The sequence below is a fragment of the Oculina patagonica genome, chromosome 2 (assembly GCF_052425735.1).
Source record: "Oculina patagonica isolate OP01 chromosome 2, crgOcupat, whole genome shotgun sequence".
Classification (NCBI taxonomy): domain Eukaryota; kingdom Metazoa; phylum Cnidaria; class Anthozoa; order Scleractinia; family Oculinidae; genus Oculina; species Oculina patagonica.
In genome coordinates, this window is record NC_135759.1 from 39191564 (window position 1) to 39208507 (window position 16944).

At 37.3% G+C, this 16944-nt stretch overlaps 1 protein-coding gene across 2 annotated transcripts in view; it reads right to left on the reverse strand.

Annotated features, from left to right (window-relative positions):
* The window catches only part of LOC144644634 (uncharacterized), a 32434-nt gene extending 18405 nt beyond the window's left edge, over window positions 1-14029 (reverse strand). The window contains exons 1-16 of one of the 2 annotated variants that reach the window (XM_078504165.1): window positions 13746-14029; window positions 13530-13652; window positions 11615-11659; window positions 11202-11264; window positions 10847-10867; window positions 9749-9834; window positions 9540-9641; window positions 7176-7261; window positions 6456-6528; window positions 6277-6304; window positions 5986-6060; window positions 5585-5677; window positions 4715-4781; window positions 3002-3123; window positions 1792-1983; window positions 662-998 (exon numbers count right to left, since the gene is read on the reverse strand). In XM_078504165.1, the coding sequence (XP_078360291.1) occupies window positions 662-998; window positions 1792-1983; window positions 3002-3123; window positions 4715-4781; window positions 5585-5677; window positions 5986-6060; window positions 6277-6304; window positions 6456-6528; window positions 7176-7261; window positions 9540-9641; window positions 9749-9834; window positions 10847-10867; window positions 11202-11264; window positions 11615-11659; window positions 13530-13652; window positions 13746-13886 (1654 nt within the window). In that variant the 5' untranslated portion in view covers window positions 13887-14029. Of the gene's footprint in view, window positions 1-661; window positions 999-1791; window positions 1984-3001; window positions 3124-4714; window positions 4782-5584; window positions 5678-5985; window positions 6061-6276; window positions 6305-6455; window positions 6529-7175; window positions 7262-7917; window positions 8056-9539; window positions 9642-9748; window positions 9835-10846; window positions 10868-11201; window positions 11265-11614; window positions 11660-13529; window positions 13653-13745 lie in introns of those variants that run through there. The other variant, XM_078504166.1, reaches the window with a different exon arrangement.
* Window positions 14030-16944: the final 2915 nt, after the last annotated feature.

Consider the following 16944-nt stretch of genomic DNA (forward strand, 5'->3'; position numbering starts at 1 on the left):
TTTTTATGCGTGCGCCGTTGCACGTGCTAGTAGTTTTTCACTGAGTCGCGTAGCTTCACTGAGTTTAGTGCTCGAGGCGTTCTAGCTTACTTCGAATATTTTTTTTTACCACTGAATTTCATTCAGTGTGACGGGTGCTGGGATGGGGCTGGGTGTGGCGGGCAGGGCTCGTGGCTGGGTTGTGGCTAGGGCAGGCTTTCGGGGTGTTTTTGCTTCCTGGGTTTGGGGTCGGCAGCTCCAGCCTCCAGGTTCCTTGGCACCCAACCTCCATGTGCGACGCAGGCGTTAACATGTAATAAGGGTGATGTTACTAAACATTAGCCCTACAATTTGTTCACATGACTTTGTCTGTATAAATTCTTTAACAGTCTCATGACTATGACAGTGATTCCTAACCTAAAGCCAACCTAACCCTAACTTTCAACTCTCAAGGTAATGAAATCCATTTAGCTGGCATTATAGGCATGCAATGCGTGCAGAGCATTATTAAGCTGCAGTCTTTGCATACATTACAGGCCTCAGTTCAAGAAACTGGTAGCATACATGTATGACATTAGGTTACTACTATACATGTATGTATTTTGAATCATGTCCTCCAAATGTAATGTAGACAAATTCACAGTGACTCTTGGGAATTACAGGACCAACCCCCTCCATTTACCTTGTTGGTTATCTGTTGCCTCTGTCGTACTCTGTTTCTTTTCTGAGCTGTCCTCTGTTGCTCCTGTTTTTCCAAATGGCTCAATAACTGCTTGAGGTTTATCTGGAGACTTGGACTTAACAGATTTTTCTGGTGTTCCTGAGTTCTTGTCCTTCAAGCTGCTCTTCCTTCTTTCATTTTTTGATTCCTTGCGGGAAAGAGAAGATTTCCGTGAAAGACTCTCGTTGCTCTTCTCTTGAGTAATCTCAACAGCTGGTGATGTTTGAGTTGGTGTACTTGATTTGTTCAATGGAGTTGAAGAACTGTCACTCTGCTCTGACCCTGATCCTGCATCACTCTGTTAATATGCAAAACACTATAAATAAGTAATGTGCTCTTTAGGTACTCTTGAATGAACTTGGGCTACAATTAGGTAACTTTAGTTAATAAACCATTCAAATAGAAGATACACTCAACTCATCACCCAGCATCATAGCCAACTAGCATCATCAACCAAATGATGTACATGTACAAGTTGCAAAGCATAAGGCCATAACTGTTTTGAAACTGGGACAAGGTTCCAGTGTAACTTGCATCTGCTTGTCATTAACTACAGTCATAGACGTATTTTCTATTAGATCATTAGTAGAAACTCAGCTGTGTTCTATTGGAAATCCGCGAATCTGATTGGTTCTCCCATTGATCTTTATTCGCCGATAAAACACAATCGCACGCACGTTGCTCTTTACAGGGTCAATTTTTCTTGATTTTTGGCTTAAAAGTACATAAAATTGTAGGTTTTGGACTGTAATTCTTTACAGTTTCTACTAAAACAATTAGACTACTCGCCCTCGTTTTTTTTAAGCGATAGTCAACTTGGCTGCGCCTCGTTGACTATTCATTTATAGAAAACTCGGTCTCGTAGTCTAATTGTTAAATAGTCACTAGGACAAACTCTCTGCACGATTTGAACTAAAAATGTTATTTCTACCATTTTTTTTACCTTACACCTTCTTTTCAGTCTCCTCATGCACCACTTCTCTTGTAACTTATTTAAAATAATTTTAAATTGTATACTTTCTTTGAAATTTCTTTGTGTGGCAAATAAAATGAAATAAATAATAAAAAATTGTTTTTTGGCCACGCCTTACCAGTTGTTTGCCCTTGTTTAAGAATCTGACAGCCTGTGCTGAAGACTTAAGTGATAACTTCCTGGGTGATTCCCCGCCGTCGCTCTCTGGTGAGAAGAGGCTGCTTCGCTTGCTGCCAGAATCAGCAGCTATGGAGTTACGCTTGCTTGAATCTGACAACTCACTCTTAAGCTCCTCACTTTTTCTTCTTGCCTGCAAAGGAAACCAGAGGGAAAATTTGGATTGCTTCATGTACAAAAGCTGATGGGAGAGGTTTGCTCTGGGAAAGCGGTTGAACTTAAAGGAGCAACATCACAGTGTTTTAAGTCATTTTCTGATTAGATTTAAATTTGAAGGAAACCTCAAAGTAATAATTTTCTATCACAAAAAACAACAACAGAGTTATAAATACCCGAAAATAAACAAGGATGCTTTGAACTGATGAGGACTAAGATAGATTAAGAATGACAAACTTGAAAAAATTTGCCATTTTTTTCAAGATGCAATGTCTGTGAATAGCCCCGTTAAAAGACACCCCAAAAGGTTCCAGTGACTTGTTTTGATAGTGAGACTCAAATTCATTTTCATCACCATGAGTTGTCAAATCTAAAACAAAACAAGTTCCTATGCCATTTTCTTCTTTAGGATAACTCTAAAAATTTATTCACTCTAACCAGTAACAAACCACAAATAATTGTTATAACCCTTACTTGTACATCATTAACCCCCATCACTTTTACAATGTACATTTGTCCTTTTACAATACACACTTATACTGTATGCAAGTCAGGGCCATAGCTCCTTGGTAAAAATTTTCAATTTATAATTTTTTCAAGACCCTGTAAGAGACTAATATACATTACTTGTAAAAATAAAATTAAATACTAGTATGAAAGAAGCAACTCTTTTCCGGACATTGCCTCAGGTGAGTAAGATTTTTCATCTGGCTACAGCACTGTAAGTCCTCCACACCAGCCCCCACTAGCCCCTTCTCCACCCCTCAGTGGTTTGCAGGTCTAAACAGGGATGTAGCTATAAAGGGCCTGCTGCCAGCTAATTTCACAGGCCGAAGGAGAACTTTAATCTGGCTGAAAAATTCACACAAAAACAAAGACTTACTGGTAAACGTTTAGAGCTGTCAAGGCCAGAAAAGCCAGCTGGGCTTGTTGATGAGCCGGCTTAGCCACATCCCTGCCTGAAGCAGCAATATGTTTTTGACATGTCCACTTACCACTTCTAGTGCCGTCTTCATCCTGTTCAACTCCACCTTGTGATCATCCTGAATCTGGGTCAATTCTCTTTGATGATTACCCACTAATTCCTTGACTTGTTCATCATAATGTTGCTTTAATTCTACAGTAGCACATTAGTAACAAATAAATCAGATTAGAACTCAATTTCTTTGATTAGCTCACAGGCCTATTTTAAGCTACCGTAAAATTCCGGTTATAAGCCCCCCCCCCCCCCCCCCCTGCTTATTAGCCTCTCCGGTTATAGGCCCATCTACTTGGCAACAAAAAAATACATCCGATTATAAGCCCCCCCGGATATAAGCCCCCCTCTTCCAGATGACAGTACTGGACAGGGCTAAATGTTGCTTTATTATGCATTTTATACTTAAAAGCGTATTTCAATCAACACTCCCGTAGCTTGTTTCAAAAGGATTTTTTATTCTACTTATTGCTGGTTTTCACTGTCACGCAATCAAAAAATAAATCCGAAACCATTCAACTACAGAAGCTATGAATTTCAAATATTATATAGATGATAAATAGATAAACAATTTCTCCAAGTTTCGAGTCTGTGCGATGTACCGTTCGCGAGTTATTTTCCGAACCTTTCCACGCAAATTTATAAAGCTAAGTATGGAGATTTCATAACTGTGTCCTTCCGAGGGACACAAATATGGCCGCCGTGATGTCAGAGAAACCATCTGGAACTCAGTTCTGTTTACAACAGCGGCTATCCTTGGCTTAACAGCTAGTACACTTTCATATAAACACCCATTATTATATCTGAAATGTTCAATTTGCTCAAAATGGAAAGGAAAGGCCTTTTTTCAAACAAAACAGTTTTGTCACGGCACTCAGCTTGATGTCACATACGACGGAAAACTCAAATATTCAAAATGCTCTGTTTTAAAAACGAATGACACTATCAATCTGGAAATTTGCAAAAATATATATTTTTAGTTTATCTTTCGCCTAATGACAACGAAAATTTAGCAGGCCTAGTGAAGTTTGATTTCAGAATTTTATGACGTAACATGAAAACCAAGAATAAGCCCTCCCGGATATACATGTAAGCCCCTCACTTTTATAAGTCCACACAAGACCCCTACGAAGTTGTATAAGCCCAGGGCTTATAACCGGAATTTTACAGTATTTCATTTGAACTGTTGGAATTATAAATTTCAACAATGTGTCATGAGTGTAAATGCTAAGTGTAGTAATGTAATAGTAATAGCTAAAGAAATCAAAAGCAGTAGCAACACCTTTTACTGCTGACTAGCACTAAGAGGACTCATGCTCATGATGTGCACATGTATGCTTAATATTTGAATAATTATTATTGTTCCTTAATGTCTCCAACAAAGTCATTAATAGGGGTGTTAAATGGTCAATGCAAGACTGATACCTTTTCTGTGAGCCCGAGACTTTATTGCCTTGCAAAAGAAATCGAGTCTCCGAGAAGGCATCAAAGTAAAATAGAGACAACAAGACCCCTGAAATTTGGCTAAAATTCTGTGAGACTCGTCTTTTGAGACTCTCATTAAATACTGGTAAAATCATAATCTGAAACATTTATAAAAATAAAAGTCCAGCTGATTAGAATATTTTAATTTCTTTTTTAAAAAAAATTCCAAATTCATTCCCTACAACTTATTAATGGGAAAGTAAGTAGCAATTATATCATTATTAAAATGATATCATTGAAACCATACCTGATCTCACATCTGCAATATACTGCTGTTGATCTCGAATTTTTTCCTCATACATATCTTTAGATTTCTACACAGGAAAAATAAGAACATTAATATCAACCCTCCAAGTTAAGACCATTTTAGTCGCCATGGCGACTAAAATTTTGTAGCTGGCAACTAAATTGGAACTGAAGTCGCCAGACTATCGACCAAAGTTGAGCAGAAGGATTGAAAGCGTGTGCTTAATTTAATTTAGCGACTAAAATTTTCACTGGTGACCAAACTTGAGCAGTTGGTGGCCAAATGGCCACTAAGGAAAAAAATAAACTTGGAGGGTTGTAATATTAATAGTAATTGATTTTATTTGATAAATATATTTTCAATTCATTTTTACTTCATTCGCTAATATAAAATTTGGGAAATATATAATTTTTTTTATATAAGTAAGAAAACTGCCAGGCATTGTACAATGTACAATTTACTGTAATGAATGTACATTTATTTGGTATTAAGTGAAACAAGAATATTCAGCTTGTCGACACAGATTTCACTCAAAAACTATATTTTTGCTGCAATCATAGTCTAGTATGCTTAAGACAGGGATGTAGATTAAAGCCAAGAGTCGGGTAAAATACCCGTCGGTTGCATGTATTTAACCTCCTATGAAAGATGGTACATGTAAATGGGGTAGGTTAGACTGTAGCTCTTATCGATCTTGACTATGTACCTACCAACAGAAAAAAATTATCACCAATGAATTTAAAATCTTAGCTACATGTACATCCCTGTAAACATTATAACTTATACACCGCACAAAAAATTTCTGAATAAAAGTTTTCAGTGGTGCCCTCTGAATCCAAGCAAAGGTTAAAAAAAAAAAATGTTCAGTACCTGATTCTCTTCTCTAACTCTCTTGTGTCTTTCAAAGTCTCTCTCTTGTTTATCCTCCAAATGAGCCACACTCAGTTCCAACTCTTGAATTGCCTATAAACAGTTTCAGACAAGTTGGCATATAAATTTGTCAAAAAAAATGTTCACAAATCTCAACATAAAATACAAACAAGATACTCAAGGTCTGCTAATTACATTAATGAGGAAACAGTTCACAAGTCATCAAAAAGAATCAAGAATCAAGACCTATCTTTTGTAAGATTTATAGTGCAGATATATAAACTTTACTACAGTTGTAAATTATAGTAAAAAAAAATCTGGACTGGCATGTGTTGATCTACAGATATACATGAAAACTGATCATTTGACCAAGAGAAAGTTATTGAAATGATTAAAATTACCTTGTTGGCTCTTTGAAGATCGTTTTCCTTTACAGTAAGTTCAGATTTCAATTCTTTAACTGATTCTGCAGCTTTCTACAATATGAATAAAATGAATACAAGGTCACTTACTCAATTTCTAATATACTACTAGCAAACAAAAAACTTTGTAAGACCAAAGAAATGCAGAATGATCCAACAAGCTAAATATAGAAAGTGAAGTTTTCCCTTACAGTTAAATACAGTCAATTGCAATTCTATTAATTGTCTTTAAAATATGAACTGTCAAAAAATGACCTTTAAGTAACTTACTTTTGAATTATCTGCTTGAACCTTGAGCCTGAGAAAAACAAAAATTAAATTAACTGTTAATTCAATGAATATCTTTTAAAATTGTAGTTCCGTTACATGCAAGAGTTTTTACACAAATACTAGCAGTGAAATGCCGCCACAGATCGAGTAGTAGAAAATCCACTTTAGCTAACAGATACCTTTCATTTTCCACTTGTTTCATCTCCATTGACTTGTACATTTGGGACATCTTGCCCTCGCTTGCCTCAAGATCTATTAATAATGAATTTATTACATAATTTTATTTTATTATCCACATGCAAAAATGTTACCTCAATATATGTACATGTACGTGTTCAGGTTTATGTCGACACTGGCATGTTTTAAATTAAAACAAAATGACAAGGGATACAAGTTAAGACAAAATAAAAAAAACAATTTTGTGTAAGTGAGGTGCCTTGAGAAGGCCCTATTCTCCCAGATCGAGAAATAAAGGATTCAGATGAGGTGCCTTGAGATAATCCAAAAGATAATGGTAAACTGATTCAGTGCCCATAAACTGCATGACTGTTCAAAGAGCAGAATGTTAGCTTTGTCTAGAGCTCTGTTATTCATGAGATTTACACCTATCAATGATACAGTCAAACATATTATATTTGTATCTGCTGGTAGATAAAGTGATCCACTCTACATAAACAAAGCCTGTTGTCTAAACAGACACAGGACTCACGGACACATGCACAGATATTCAATGAAACTATCAGGGAGGTCAGAAATGTTTTCTTTGACTATATCTTAACAACTTACAGTTGTCTTAATGTTTGCATCTCTTGCTATGAATTTGTACATTCAGTAAATGACAAAGTGTAACTGTATTTATAGATCTTTATTCAAACTTTGAACAAACTTTTCCCTCTTACCATTTTGTACTCTGATCAATTTTTCAGTAAGGGACATGATATCTTGCTGGGATTGTTGAAGAGATTTTTCAAGTTTCTTTTTCCCTCTGCAAGGAAAATAAAAATTGATTTCAAGCACTACAGAATCAATCTTTAGTTGACTTAGATTTATAAATTATTGTTAAGTAACATAATATTTCTGAAAATGAGGTCATGATTAATGACATGCAATGCACATATGCCATCTAAAGCGATCACACAATTAATACCAGTTAGTTTGAAAAGGAATTAGATAGAAAACCCAGATGCCTGTACTTAAAGGATATCGCTGGCTGTAGCTAAGTGTACAATCAACAAGAAATGTTACTGGAGTGACAAATGTTTCCTTGGTGGTCTTTTTGAACGAAATTAATTAAAATCCACAGCCTTTCACAGCAAATGGATTCACAAACCATTCTTAATTAGCTTCAAAGTTTTCATAATGAATGCTATTACAACACAGATAAAAGTACAAGTTTCTTTTTACAGTGCTTTATAACAATTCAAGTGACAACAAGAGCAAAATTCTACAGTGAAGAACAAACGATGTAACTAAAAAGAAACCACAACATAATGTGCAAATGTGTTTCACTGAGCGACATGCATGATTTGCTCCTGATCAAATACTAAAGTTATTGTTAATTAGTGAACAAACAACACGCTGAAGTGATAACTCAACTAGATATTACAACTGGATCACTAAAAGTTTTCATTAAAAACCAACCCATCACTAGAAGTGTCCAATATCCATTGAGTTTCAAGAGTGAATCGATTTCCTTTACCCAAACGGATTGATCACTTTAAGTGAAACTCAACACCACACACAAAGTCTGTCTAATGTGTTGACCTGTTGCTGCAGGGGGTTATGTTTAACTGAAACTTGAAGCCCTCTCTTGAAAATGCCTAGCAACTGTGTTTGCATTAGCATATAAACAATAGCTATTGAGGCAGCCCCTTGAGAGGTTCACAAAGAAACCAATTAATGAGTATTCATTAAATGCATGCCAAACACTAACTTCATAACTGTGTGTAGAATTTATTTGAATGACAATTGTGAATAAAGGCCTTTCAAAATGCCAGTATTGAGTAATGCCAATAAAAGCTTGACTTTTGTGTTTTACAATTTTTTTTCATTAATTTTATTTAGAATCATTTACATGTAAGTAAACAAACAGTACAGTTTTATATTCAAGTCCAGGGAGATCATGACCGGCAATTCACAGTTTTCCATCTATGAATACATAAGTTACATGTTTTATTATTTACAGTACTGCAGGTAAAATGTTCTAATTATGACCCAGTACCACTAAACACAAAAGGATGCATGCCTCAAAGTCTTCAAATGTTTTTTTAAATGGAAATGAATTTATAATGACATGCAGACAGTCAGACGTATGTTACCCGCAAAATTTAAAAGAAAACTTAGCTTGAAAAGTAGTTCAGATCAGTATACATGTGGCTAATTCATCACAACATCAATCAAAACATTGACAGAAAACATCCCTTAAGTTGTTAGCAAATCACTGTGGCATACCTACATGTACTTCCATTACCAAATAAACTTATTACAAGTTGACTGTTACTTAAAGGTGGCTATGTCATGAATGTTATTTTTGGAGATATGTCATGCATTAACTTCTGGTATCTTCTTTAATATCACATTGTACCAATCACAAAGTTACAGATTAGATATTAAACAAAATTATAGTCAATTGCAAAATATTAAATTTTTGGAAATCTAGTTTTGACCAGCCCATTTTAAAAAGTTTAATTCCATTTTGCAGTGCTGCATGTTGTTACTAGTGTTGCCACTGGCATTGACAAAGATTTTTATTAATTTTTTACAGTTTTGTTCTTTATGACATCTTTTCACAACATTCAAATGACTTTCATTCTTGAACTGGCCAATCAAAGTGCTAGAACTGTAATAGGCACAGTTGTCACTTTCCATACATGTTTGCTCCACTCTTACTCCGTCTCTCCTTGCTTTAATTGGTCAGTTTCAGAAACTGAAGCCTTCAAAACAGACTTTGTCAAAGAGATGTCAAAAAGCTGCTAAAAGTTAATCAGAAACTTTATCAATGCAAGTGGCAATGGTACTGTGTGCAACACTGTAAGACCAATTTGTACAAATACGTGTAACTCAATAATCTAAAGTCATGGGACAGTCTACCATTTTAAGTGTATTGTAATCTGTTTTACTGTATTTTTTTGTTTTCGAAGATATTAGCTTAGGGAAGCTAATCTAAAATTCAAGAGGAAATAAAGTTCATGTATGTATGTATGTACGTATGCAGTACCTAGCCCCAGTAAGTTTTCCCAATGAGTCAAAGATTAATAACTTACTTCTTGGTTTCTTTAGGATTCACTATTTCTAAAGCCTTGATGACATCTTTTGAAACACTAGCCAGCCTCTGTGTTGCTTTTTCTGCTTTGTCCAGGGCATCCCTGAAATCAAAATGGCAAGTTTACTCTCAGATATACCACTAGAGCTTTCAAATTAGAACAAAAACACACAGGCATGCATAAAACATGTAAAATTATAGTTAATATACCTGACTTGTGCACCAACATCTTCAATATCAAATTCTGGTGGTTCTATTTCAAACTGTTCTTCATTTCGCCCATTCTGAGCAAAAAACTAAAAGAGAAGGGGAAAATGTTTTGATTTTACATATATAAATACTAGCCAATTACAAATCTCTTCAAATTTTGTAAGACATTTTTGTTACTTTTCATTTTCTTTTGATGGAGGTGAGCAGAGCCTCCTACTAAAATACTGTTTTATTATTTCATTGATTATTAATTTAAAATTAGTAATTTTAGGAAAATTCAATACTCACTGCTACCAACACAGTGGGTGGCCGTGGCACATGTAGGTGCCATAATTTGCAAAAATAATGCCAAGTTGTTACACCAAAAAATTAAAATGTAAAATTTTACTGAGTGGACAAAAGTACACTACATCCCCACAAAATACATTTTTCCTAACCAAACATGTACAGTATGCATGTACCCATTCTTCACCAAAACATTTTAGGACAACTTATAAATTAAAGAGTCAATTAAATATTCAACCCGTCAGAACTTAACATTTACAAGTTTGCAAATAATAATTATTGATTTAATGTGAAATGATAATATATTTAATGTGGCTAAATGTAATTTAGGCTAAGTTAACCTCGAAGCAATGCTCTCCAGCAACCTTTGGATGCACAAAGCCCGCCTGCAACCTTGGCAGTTCGCTGGGGCACTCTGTGACGCCTATACGCAGTACGCAGTTACCGCTGGCCGCTTAGAGCTCGGGGTGGCCCCAGGGCCTTCGCAGGGGCTCTTCATGACCTTTCACGCAGCGTGTTGCTCGCAATCATTCGCAAGCTCTTTTCGCTAGCCCAGTTGCTCGCAAGCTTCGTTATTTTTGCCCGGCCCACCCTCCCTCGGGTAGGTCTTAGAGCCTCGTGGTAGGTTGGTAAGTATTCCACTGAGTCCTTCAGTGTGACGGTGACGGTGGGTGGTGGCCGCTTCAGGGTTACCATGGATACCTCCTTCCCTGCTGTGCATCGCCGGGCCCCACCAACCTTGAGGCACCAACGCCCAAGCTCATCTATTGTTGATGAGTTTAAATTGTTAATACTATTTTATTGTTAACTTACCTCTTGCAACTGGGCTAAAAGCTGAAAGAAAGAAAACAAAATATTTTAATTTCCAATTTATATAAAATTTACAACACTGTCTACAAGATGTGCAGCAACAGATAGCAACCAATTTGATAAATCTAATAACTGATACAGTCAACTCTTTCTAAAACGGACACCAGCGGGACCACCTCTAACTGTCTGTCTTAGAGAGGTGTCCATCTTATAGGGAGTTTAGTTACAGTAAAATGATTGAAAACAGCAGGAACGGGAACAATACCAGGTGTCCGTCTTACAGAGGTGTCTGTCTTAAAAAGGTGTCTGTTAAGAGAGAGTTGACTGTATAGTTGAACAAGGCACGGATGGCACTTACCCTTGCCCTACGTCCACAAAGATTTTCAAATCCAACAATGAAAACTGCAACCTGTTGTTGGTACTAAAAGATTTACAACATTAAAATAATAAATTAAATTATACAAAGAAGTACAAATTAAAACAAAATGTTATGACCATTGTTATTCAATTGCAATAAGCCATTTCCAAGTTGCTAGTACCGGTAAGTAGTACCTCTGTTTCAAAATGAGTCCTAGTGCACATCAACATTTTGGAAATGAGTTTGATTTGCAAGACAATGATGGATAGTTGATAATGATTTGCAAGACAATGGAAGTGCAAGTAACCAAACGTTTTGGTGGAGGTTACAAAACAGCAGACCTGGATTCATCTTGTAACAGAGGAAAAAGTCATCTTGGAATTGGCCTACTGACTGATTCAGATGAACCCTACCTTCCGTTTAGCAACTGGGTCTGACAGAATTATGAGCAGCTGAGTCTAGAAAAAAAAAAACATACAAAGAGAGAATGAAAATTTCAATCAGTTCACTACAATTGCACTAAGACATTAAGGTGTGTGAGTTTAGATCACTATACAAATGTAGCTACACCATAAAAAAAAACATGAAAAACCCATGGAAAATTTGAATTTTTTGCCAAGATCAATCCAGAAAGACACTTAAAATTTATGAGAGTACCAAACAATTTTGGAGATGGCAGTGTGGAAAATGTGCAATGCTAGCAGTAGTATTGGACCAAGAACCAATATGGCAGTGAGAAAGCATGATTTCCTTTTTTGCAACATTTTTCTAAACCTTTCTGTTGATATTTAACACATTTTTGGCCAACACAGGAATCAACAGCGACACATACAATTTATTAGAATGTGACTTGCAATTATTATAATAAATTGAAGTACTCTGTTACAACAACAACAGCACACACTTTATTACCAAAAAGAAAGTAGATTCAGATTTAAATTATAAACATATATTAATAATACAAAATTTAGGTAATTTTATTCATTTTAATTAAAAAGTTATTCCGTGGTAAATTTTTTTTATTTTTATTTTTTTGGGGCCTTAAACAAAAGGTTTTTTTTTTCCTTTTTTTTTTTTTTTTTCGGGGGGGGGGGGGGGGGAGAGAAAAAAGGGGCGGGGGGACAAGAATCCAGCCAATCAGGGCCGCCGGGCATAAGGGGAGAAACAAAAATAAAAAAAAAAAAGAGAGTCATTGCATTTTTGACTTCCGTTCAAGAATTCTCTGTTTTAAAGAGCCAATCAAAAAAAATTATTAAAAATTATTTAAAATTTGTCCCCAGAGCCCTTTGTTTCTCATGCAAAGGCTTTGCCGGCTATAAAAATGTCCACCCCAAACTTGTTCTGGTGCTATTGTTTGAACGCACTGATCATGAAGTGGAAATATGCGGGAAAGGTCTAACCCCCCAGAAAAAAAAAAAACTTTTTCTACACTACTAACACTTTTCCAAAAAAATATTCCATACCATAAAAGTTTTATATTTTTTATATGGTATAGAATATTTCAATTCAGGAACAGGTTCAGAAAAAAGTTGTGACCCTTGTTCCCTTGGGGTCTCGGGGTGATTGTGAGGCAGCACCAACTTTTATTAAAATAAATATTTTTTAAAATTATTTTTTAAAATTCTCACAAGACCCAGAATTGCTTTTTGGCATATAAACTTGTACTTAAGATGCTTTTTATATCAGTCTCATACAAAAAGACTCAAGTGACTGAGTTGCTCTCTAAGAGTTCATTTTCGTCTCGTGTAAATCAAACAGACGGTGAGTAGCAGCTACTGGTAGCAGGTATTTTTTATACCCGGTACGTGACTTCGTGATCGCCACATGTAAGCTTAAATTTAACTCGGTTCCTCGATTAGCTGGGTTATTTAAAACTAACGTTATGATTATGAACACGTCGGTAAAAAATTTATTCCAGAATGGCTTTTCCAAAGTTGATCAAAATGACACGATCTGTTGTGCATTTTAGGTACTTGATCGTGCTCAAAGACTCTCATCAGAGCGACATATCTGTTTGATCAGTGCCCTGTATATTAACTTATAGCTCTTAATACAAATCCCATCTTTTACGCGGTTAAAAGAAAAACAAAAGGACACAGAAACTCGAGTCACGAACATATTCTAAAACAAAAGACAAGACCACCAAAATATGACATTGCAATTATGGACGCCTCTTGACTCCCTAGAGGCCACATGCAATGAAAACAAAATGACCGCTTCGTATAAAAGACAAGCTTACGGCTCGAGCCAAATCTATAATCAAAGATTAAAAAGCTAAAGTCGTGCTTTATGTTACAACGACTTGGTACATAAATCTATCTTACTCACCATGTCGTCCACAAATTCCAGAGTCGCTTGCTCTCTGATGAAATCCTCGGCGATACGTTCGACTTCTTTCTCGTCGAGTTGATGTCCAGACAATTTTTCAGTCAGTTCGTAAGCATCTATAGTCTGAGAAAGACACAAAAGCATGAAACACAAAGGAAAAGGAATCCAACAGGGTCAGAAACAGAAAATAACGGCCGGTTAAACCGTGTTGCTTACCCTCGTTACGCGTTCGTGAATGCGAGTCAGCTCTTCTTGAGTTTCGACAACCTGCCTCACAGCTTTCTTTCTCGCGTTGTCTTGAATGATAGCGAGCGCCGGAGCATCTCCGCGCTCCGAAAAATCCTCTATCTCCAGCATTTCGTCTTTTTTCAAGTAACTAACCCATGATTTAAGCAATATTTTCGCTCGTTCTTAAAAGCAACGCCGTAAAAAGACAGAGTTTATAATATGCAGATGAGCTTGGGTTGCTATATAAACTGTTTATGAAATCCCAAATATGCCACGGTTTTTCTTGTCGGGGGTGGGGTGGGGAATACGACCCATGATCCTTTGCTGATAACGGCGGGAACTTTGTCCTTGTGAAACGTAAAATTCCTTGTCATGATATAAGCAATATATAAAGGGATGATTAAAGTTATTGGCCCTCTGACTACCTTAGTCGTGTAATAATGAATTACAAAGCAAACCTGCTTGTTAGTAAATAATAAAGCTGGTAAATTTTAAGCTCGGTGTAAATAATGAAGATGAATTTTCGAGAATTTTTCAACAAAGAAACGAGCATGGGACCGACAAAGAAAAATTCTGAGTCCCCGACGGGAATCGAACCCATGGCCTCCCAGATACCAAATGACCTAAAGGAGAATTTGGTAAATGACCTAAAGGTTTAGATTTTAAGTTTTTAGTTTCGTGAAATAACTGTAAACTGGCCGTATAAAGTATCTTATCTTATCTTATCTTCGTGTTCAGGCCCGGCCAGGGGTTTTGGGTATACGGTATCTTGGGTGTTTTTAACCAAGGTATTCGGTATCTTTTCGCTGAAATACGGGTATTAAGTATTTTGTTTTTCCTGAACTTTTGGTATTCTGTAGATAAGCGTAAATGTTGTTTTTTATGATTTTTTTTTAATTGTCTTATCCTCATTGCTTGTATCACATTTAAAAAAATCATGAAAAATCTGCAGTTATTGCGTCACTACATCCGCATAGAAGGAGAAAATTGATAGTTTGATGACAATAGATAGTCAGCCAAGATATATAATCAACAGCACTCTTTTTGATGCCCAGAATGCTGGAAATTGCGTTTCTGATCTTCTAGATTTCAAAATTCTCTGGGTGAGAATGCCCCCAGACCCCCCTAGGCTGTAAGGGGCCTTACGGCCCCTTCTGTGGTCACAACAACCTATTTCCAAGTGAAAGCTGCTCATAAAAAATGTCATTGAAAACAATGAATTACATGTTTGTGTAACTGTAAGACACCCTGGTCAAAAGAGGGGAGCGCTGGTCACACGAAACACATAGTAGACAAAAATGTTCACAAAGTAGTTCATGCAGGTGCTGCTCACTGCAAACATTTAAAAAAGAGGAAAATGACATGTTTTGTTTTTAAGTTCTATGCAAAAATAACCAAGCAAGGCCACTAAAAAATGGATCCCTCCCCTTGGTTAGTTGAATCAGCTTTTGTTATCAGATTTAATAATTTTAGGTATTTATATTTGGTATCAACGTTTTTGCAGTTTTCAGGTATTTTGGAATCCCAGGGGGTAAAAATGGGGTATATTGGTATCTCACTACCCCCCCTGGCTGGGCCTGCGTGTTAGCGGGTGGTTCGAGTTATTGAGGGTTCGAGTTATCGGGATTCAACTGTAATTCATCATTGCCCCAGCAACTTACTCTGTAAAACTGAAAAGCGTCCTTTCCTTTCAGTACGGAATCTATAGAAGGAGAAGGCGAAACGAGAGGAGGCGGCTTTGAGCTCGCGCCTGAATTCCCACACCCCAATCTTTCATTCTCCCATAGCTATAGTAAGACGTCTAGTAGGTACGCCTGCTACACATGCAGAAAGGAGATCAGTCAGCAAAAGTGCATGTGGTGCAAAATTGTGTGAAAAGCCAACAATATGCGGAACAGACCACTAACGCAGGGAGATACGCAGAAAAAAATAACTCCGAGTAAGCGCCGCGCTCAGTCGTTCGATTTCTGATACTTCACCAACTCGTGCGTATTAAATACCGTACGCGCGCACTTTCCATAAAGTGTTCTATATATCTACACTGATTTGACAAAAGCTGATGGACTCCGCGAACCGTGCTTGAAGGCCGACGTTAGTTGGCCTTCAAGCCAGTCCCGCGAGAAAAAATGGAGGGGGGGGGGGGGCAACGTCAAGGAAGGTTGTGCCGGGTAGCTGAGTGGTAGAGCCAGCAGCCCTAGGGAGCCCAGGGTCAGGGGTTGAATTGCTGGCTTGCTAGGGGGGTGGGCATAGTGGAGTTTTTTTGTGTCATTTTCACCAGACTTTGCCAGTCACAGCAAGGTCATGGTAGTATTTTAATGATGATTGTCTTGTGTTTGTCAGCCAGCTGCAGCCCTGTGGCAGCTTGGCTGTCACCGGGCTTGACTAGGCACTCCACCTAGCCCCCTGGTCTAGCCAGGGGACCTCAGGGGGAGGGAGGGTGGCTGTTGGTGAATTTCAAGCCTTTTCGCCAGCCGGCCGGGCACCTTTTGTTGAAACAAGGCAGATTATGCTAGCATAAAATTACCTGGCCGTCCCAAACACCTCCAGGCCTTGCCAACCAGCCGGGAACCGAGAGTCGGGCACCGACCGGGTGCCGCTGGGGCCTTTCCAGGTCCATGTTGTGTCACAATCTACACTGATTTGACAAAAGGTGGACTCCACGAACTGCGCACGCCATCTTGAAATTCTGTGCACTTTCGCGATCACGTGACATGCCATAAATCCAAACAAAGAGTTCTCCGCCGGCTTTCATAACCAGTCTCCCCTTATTAACTCTGATTAAAATGAATAAAAAAAAATGCAATTTCTTGGATCATTGTAAATCGTCATCGCCTGTGCATGCATGTATGCGTGCCGTTTATTATTAATTCGAAAAAGAGTTGTAGTGGGCGAAGTGAATTCACTCCTTCCCCTGATAAACATATGTACGCAATGCGTGCAAGTGTTTACTTAATGTTAAGATGCTTAATTACCAACCGAAATATTGTAATTATGTCAGTATTTATTCGGCTATAAGCCGAGATCGTGAACTTTTGGTTTTTAGAACCAGTTAGACTCTGACAAAAAATAAACTCAAAACACTCGGCTATAAGCTGAGACCCAATTTTTTCTACAAGCTATAAAACAATCCACGCGCAGCAAATCAACATATTCGTTAAATACACAATTATGTAATAGCGTCGCGCAC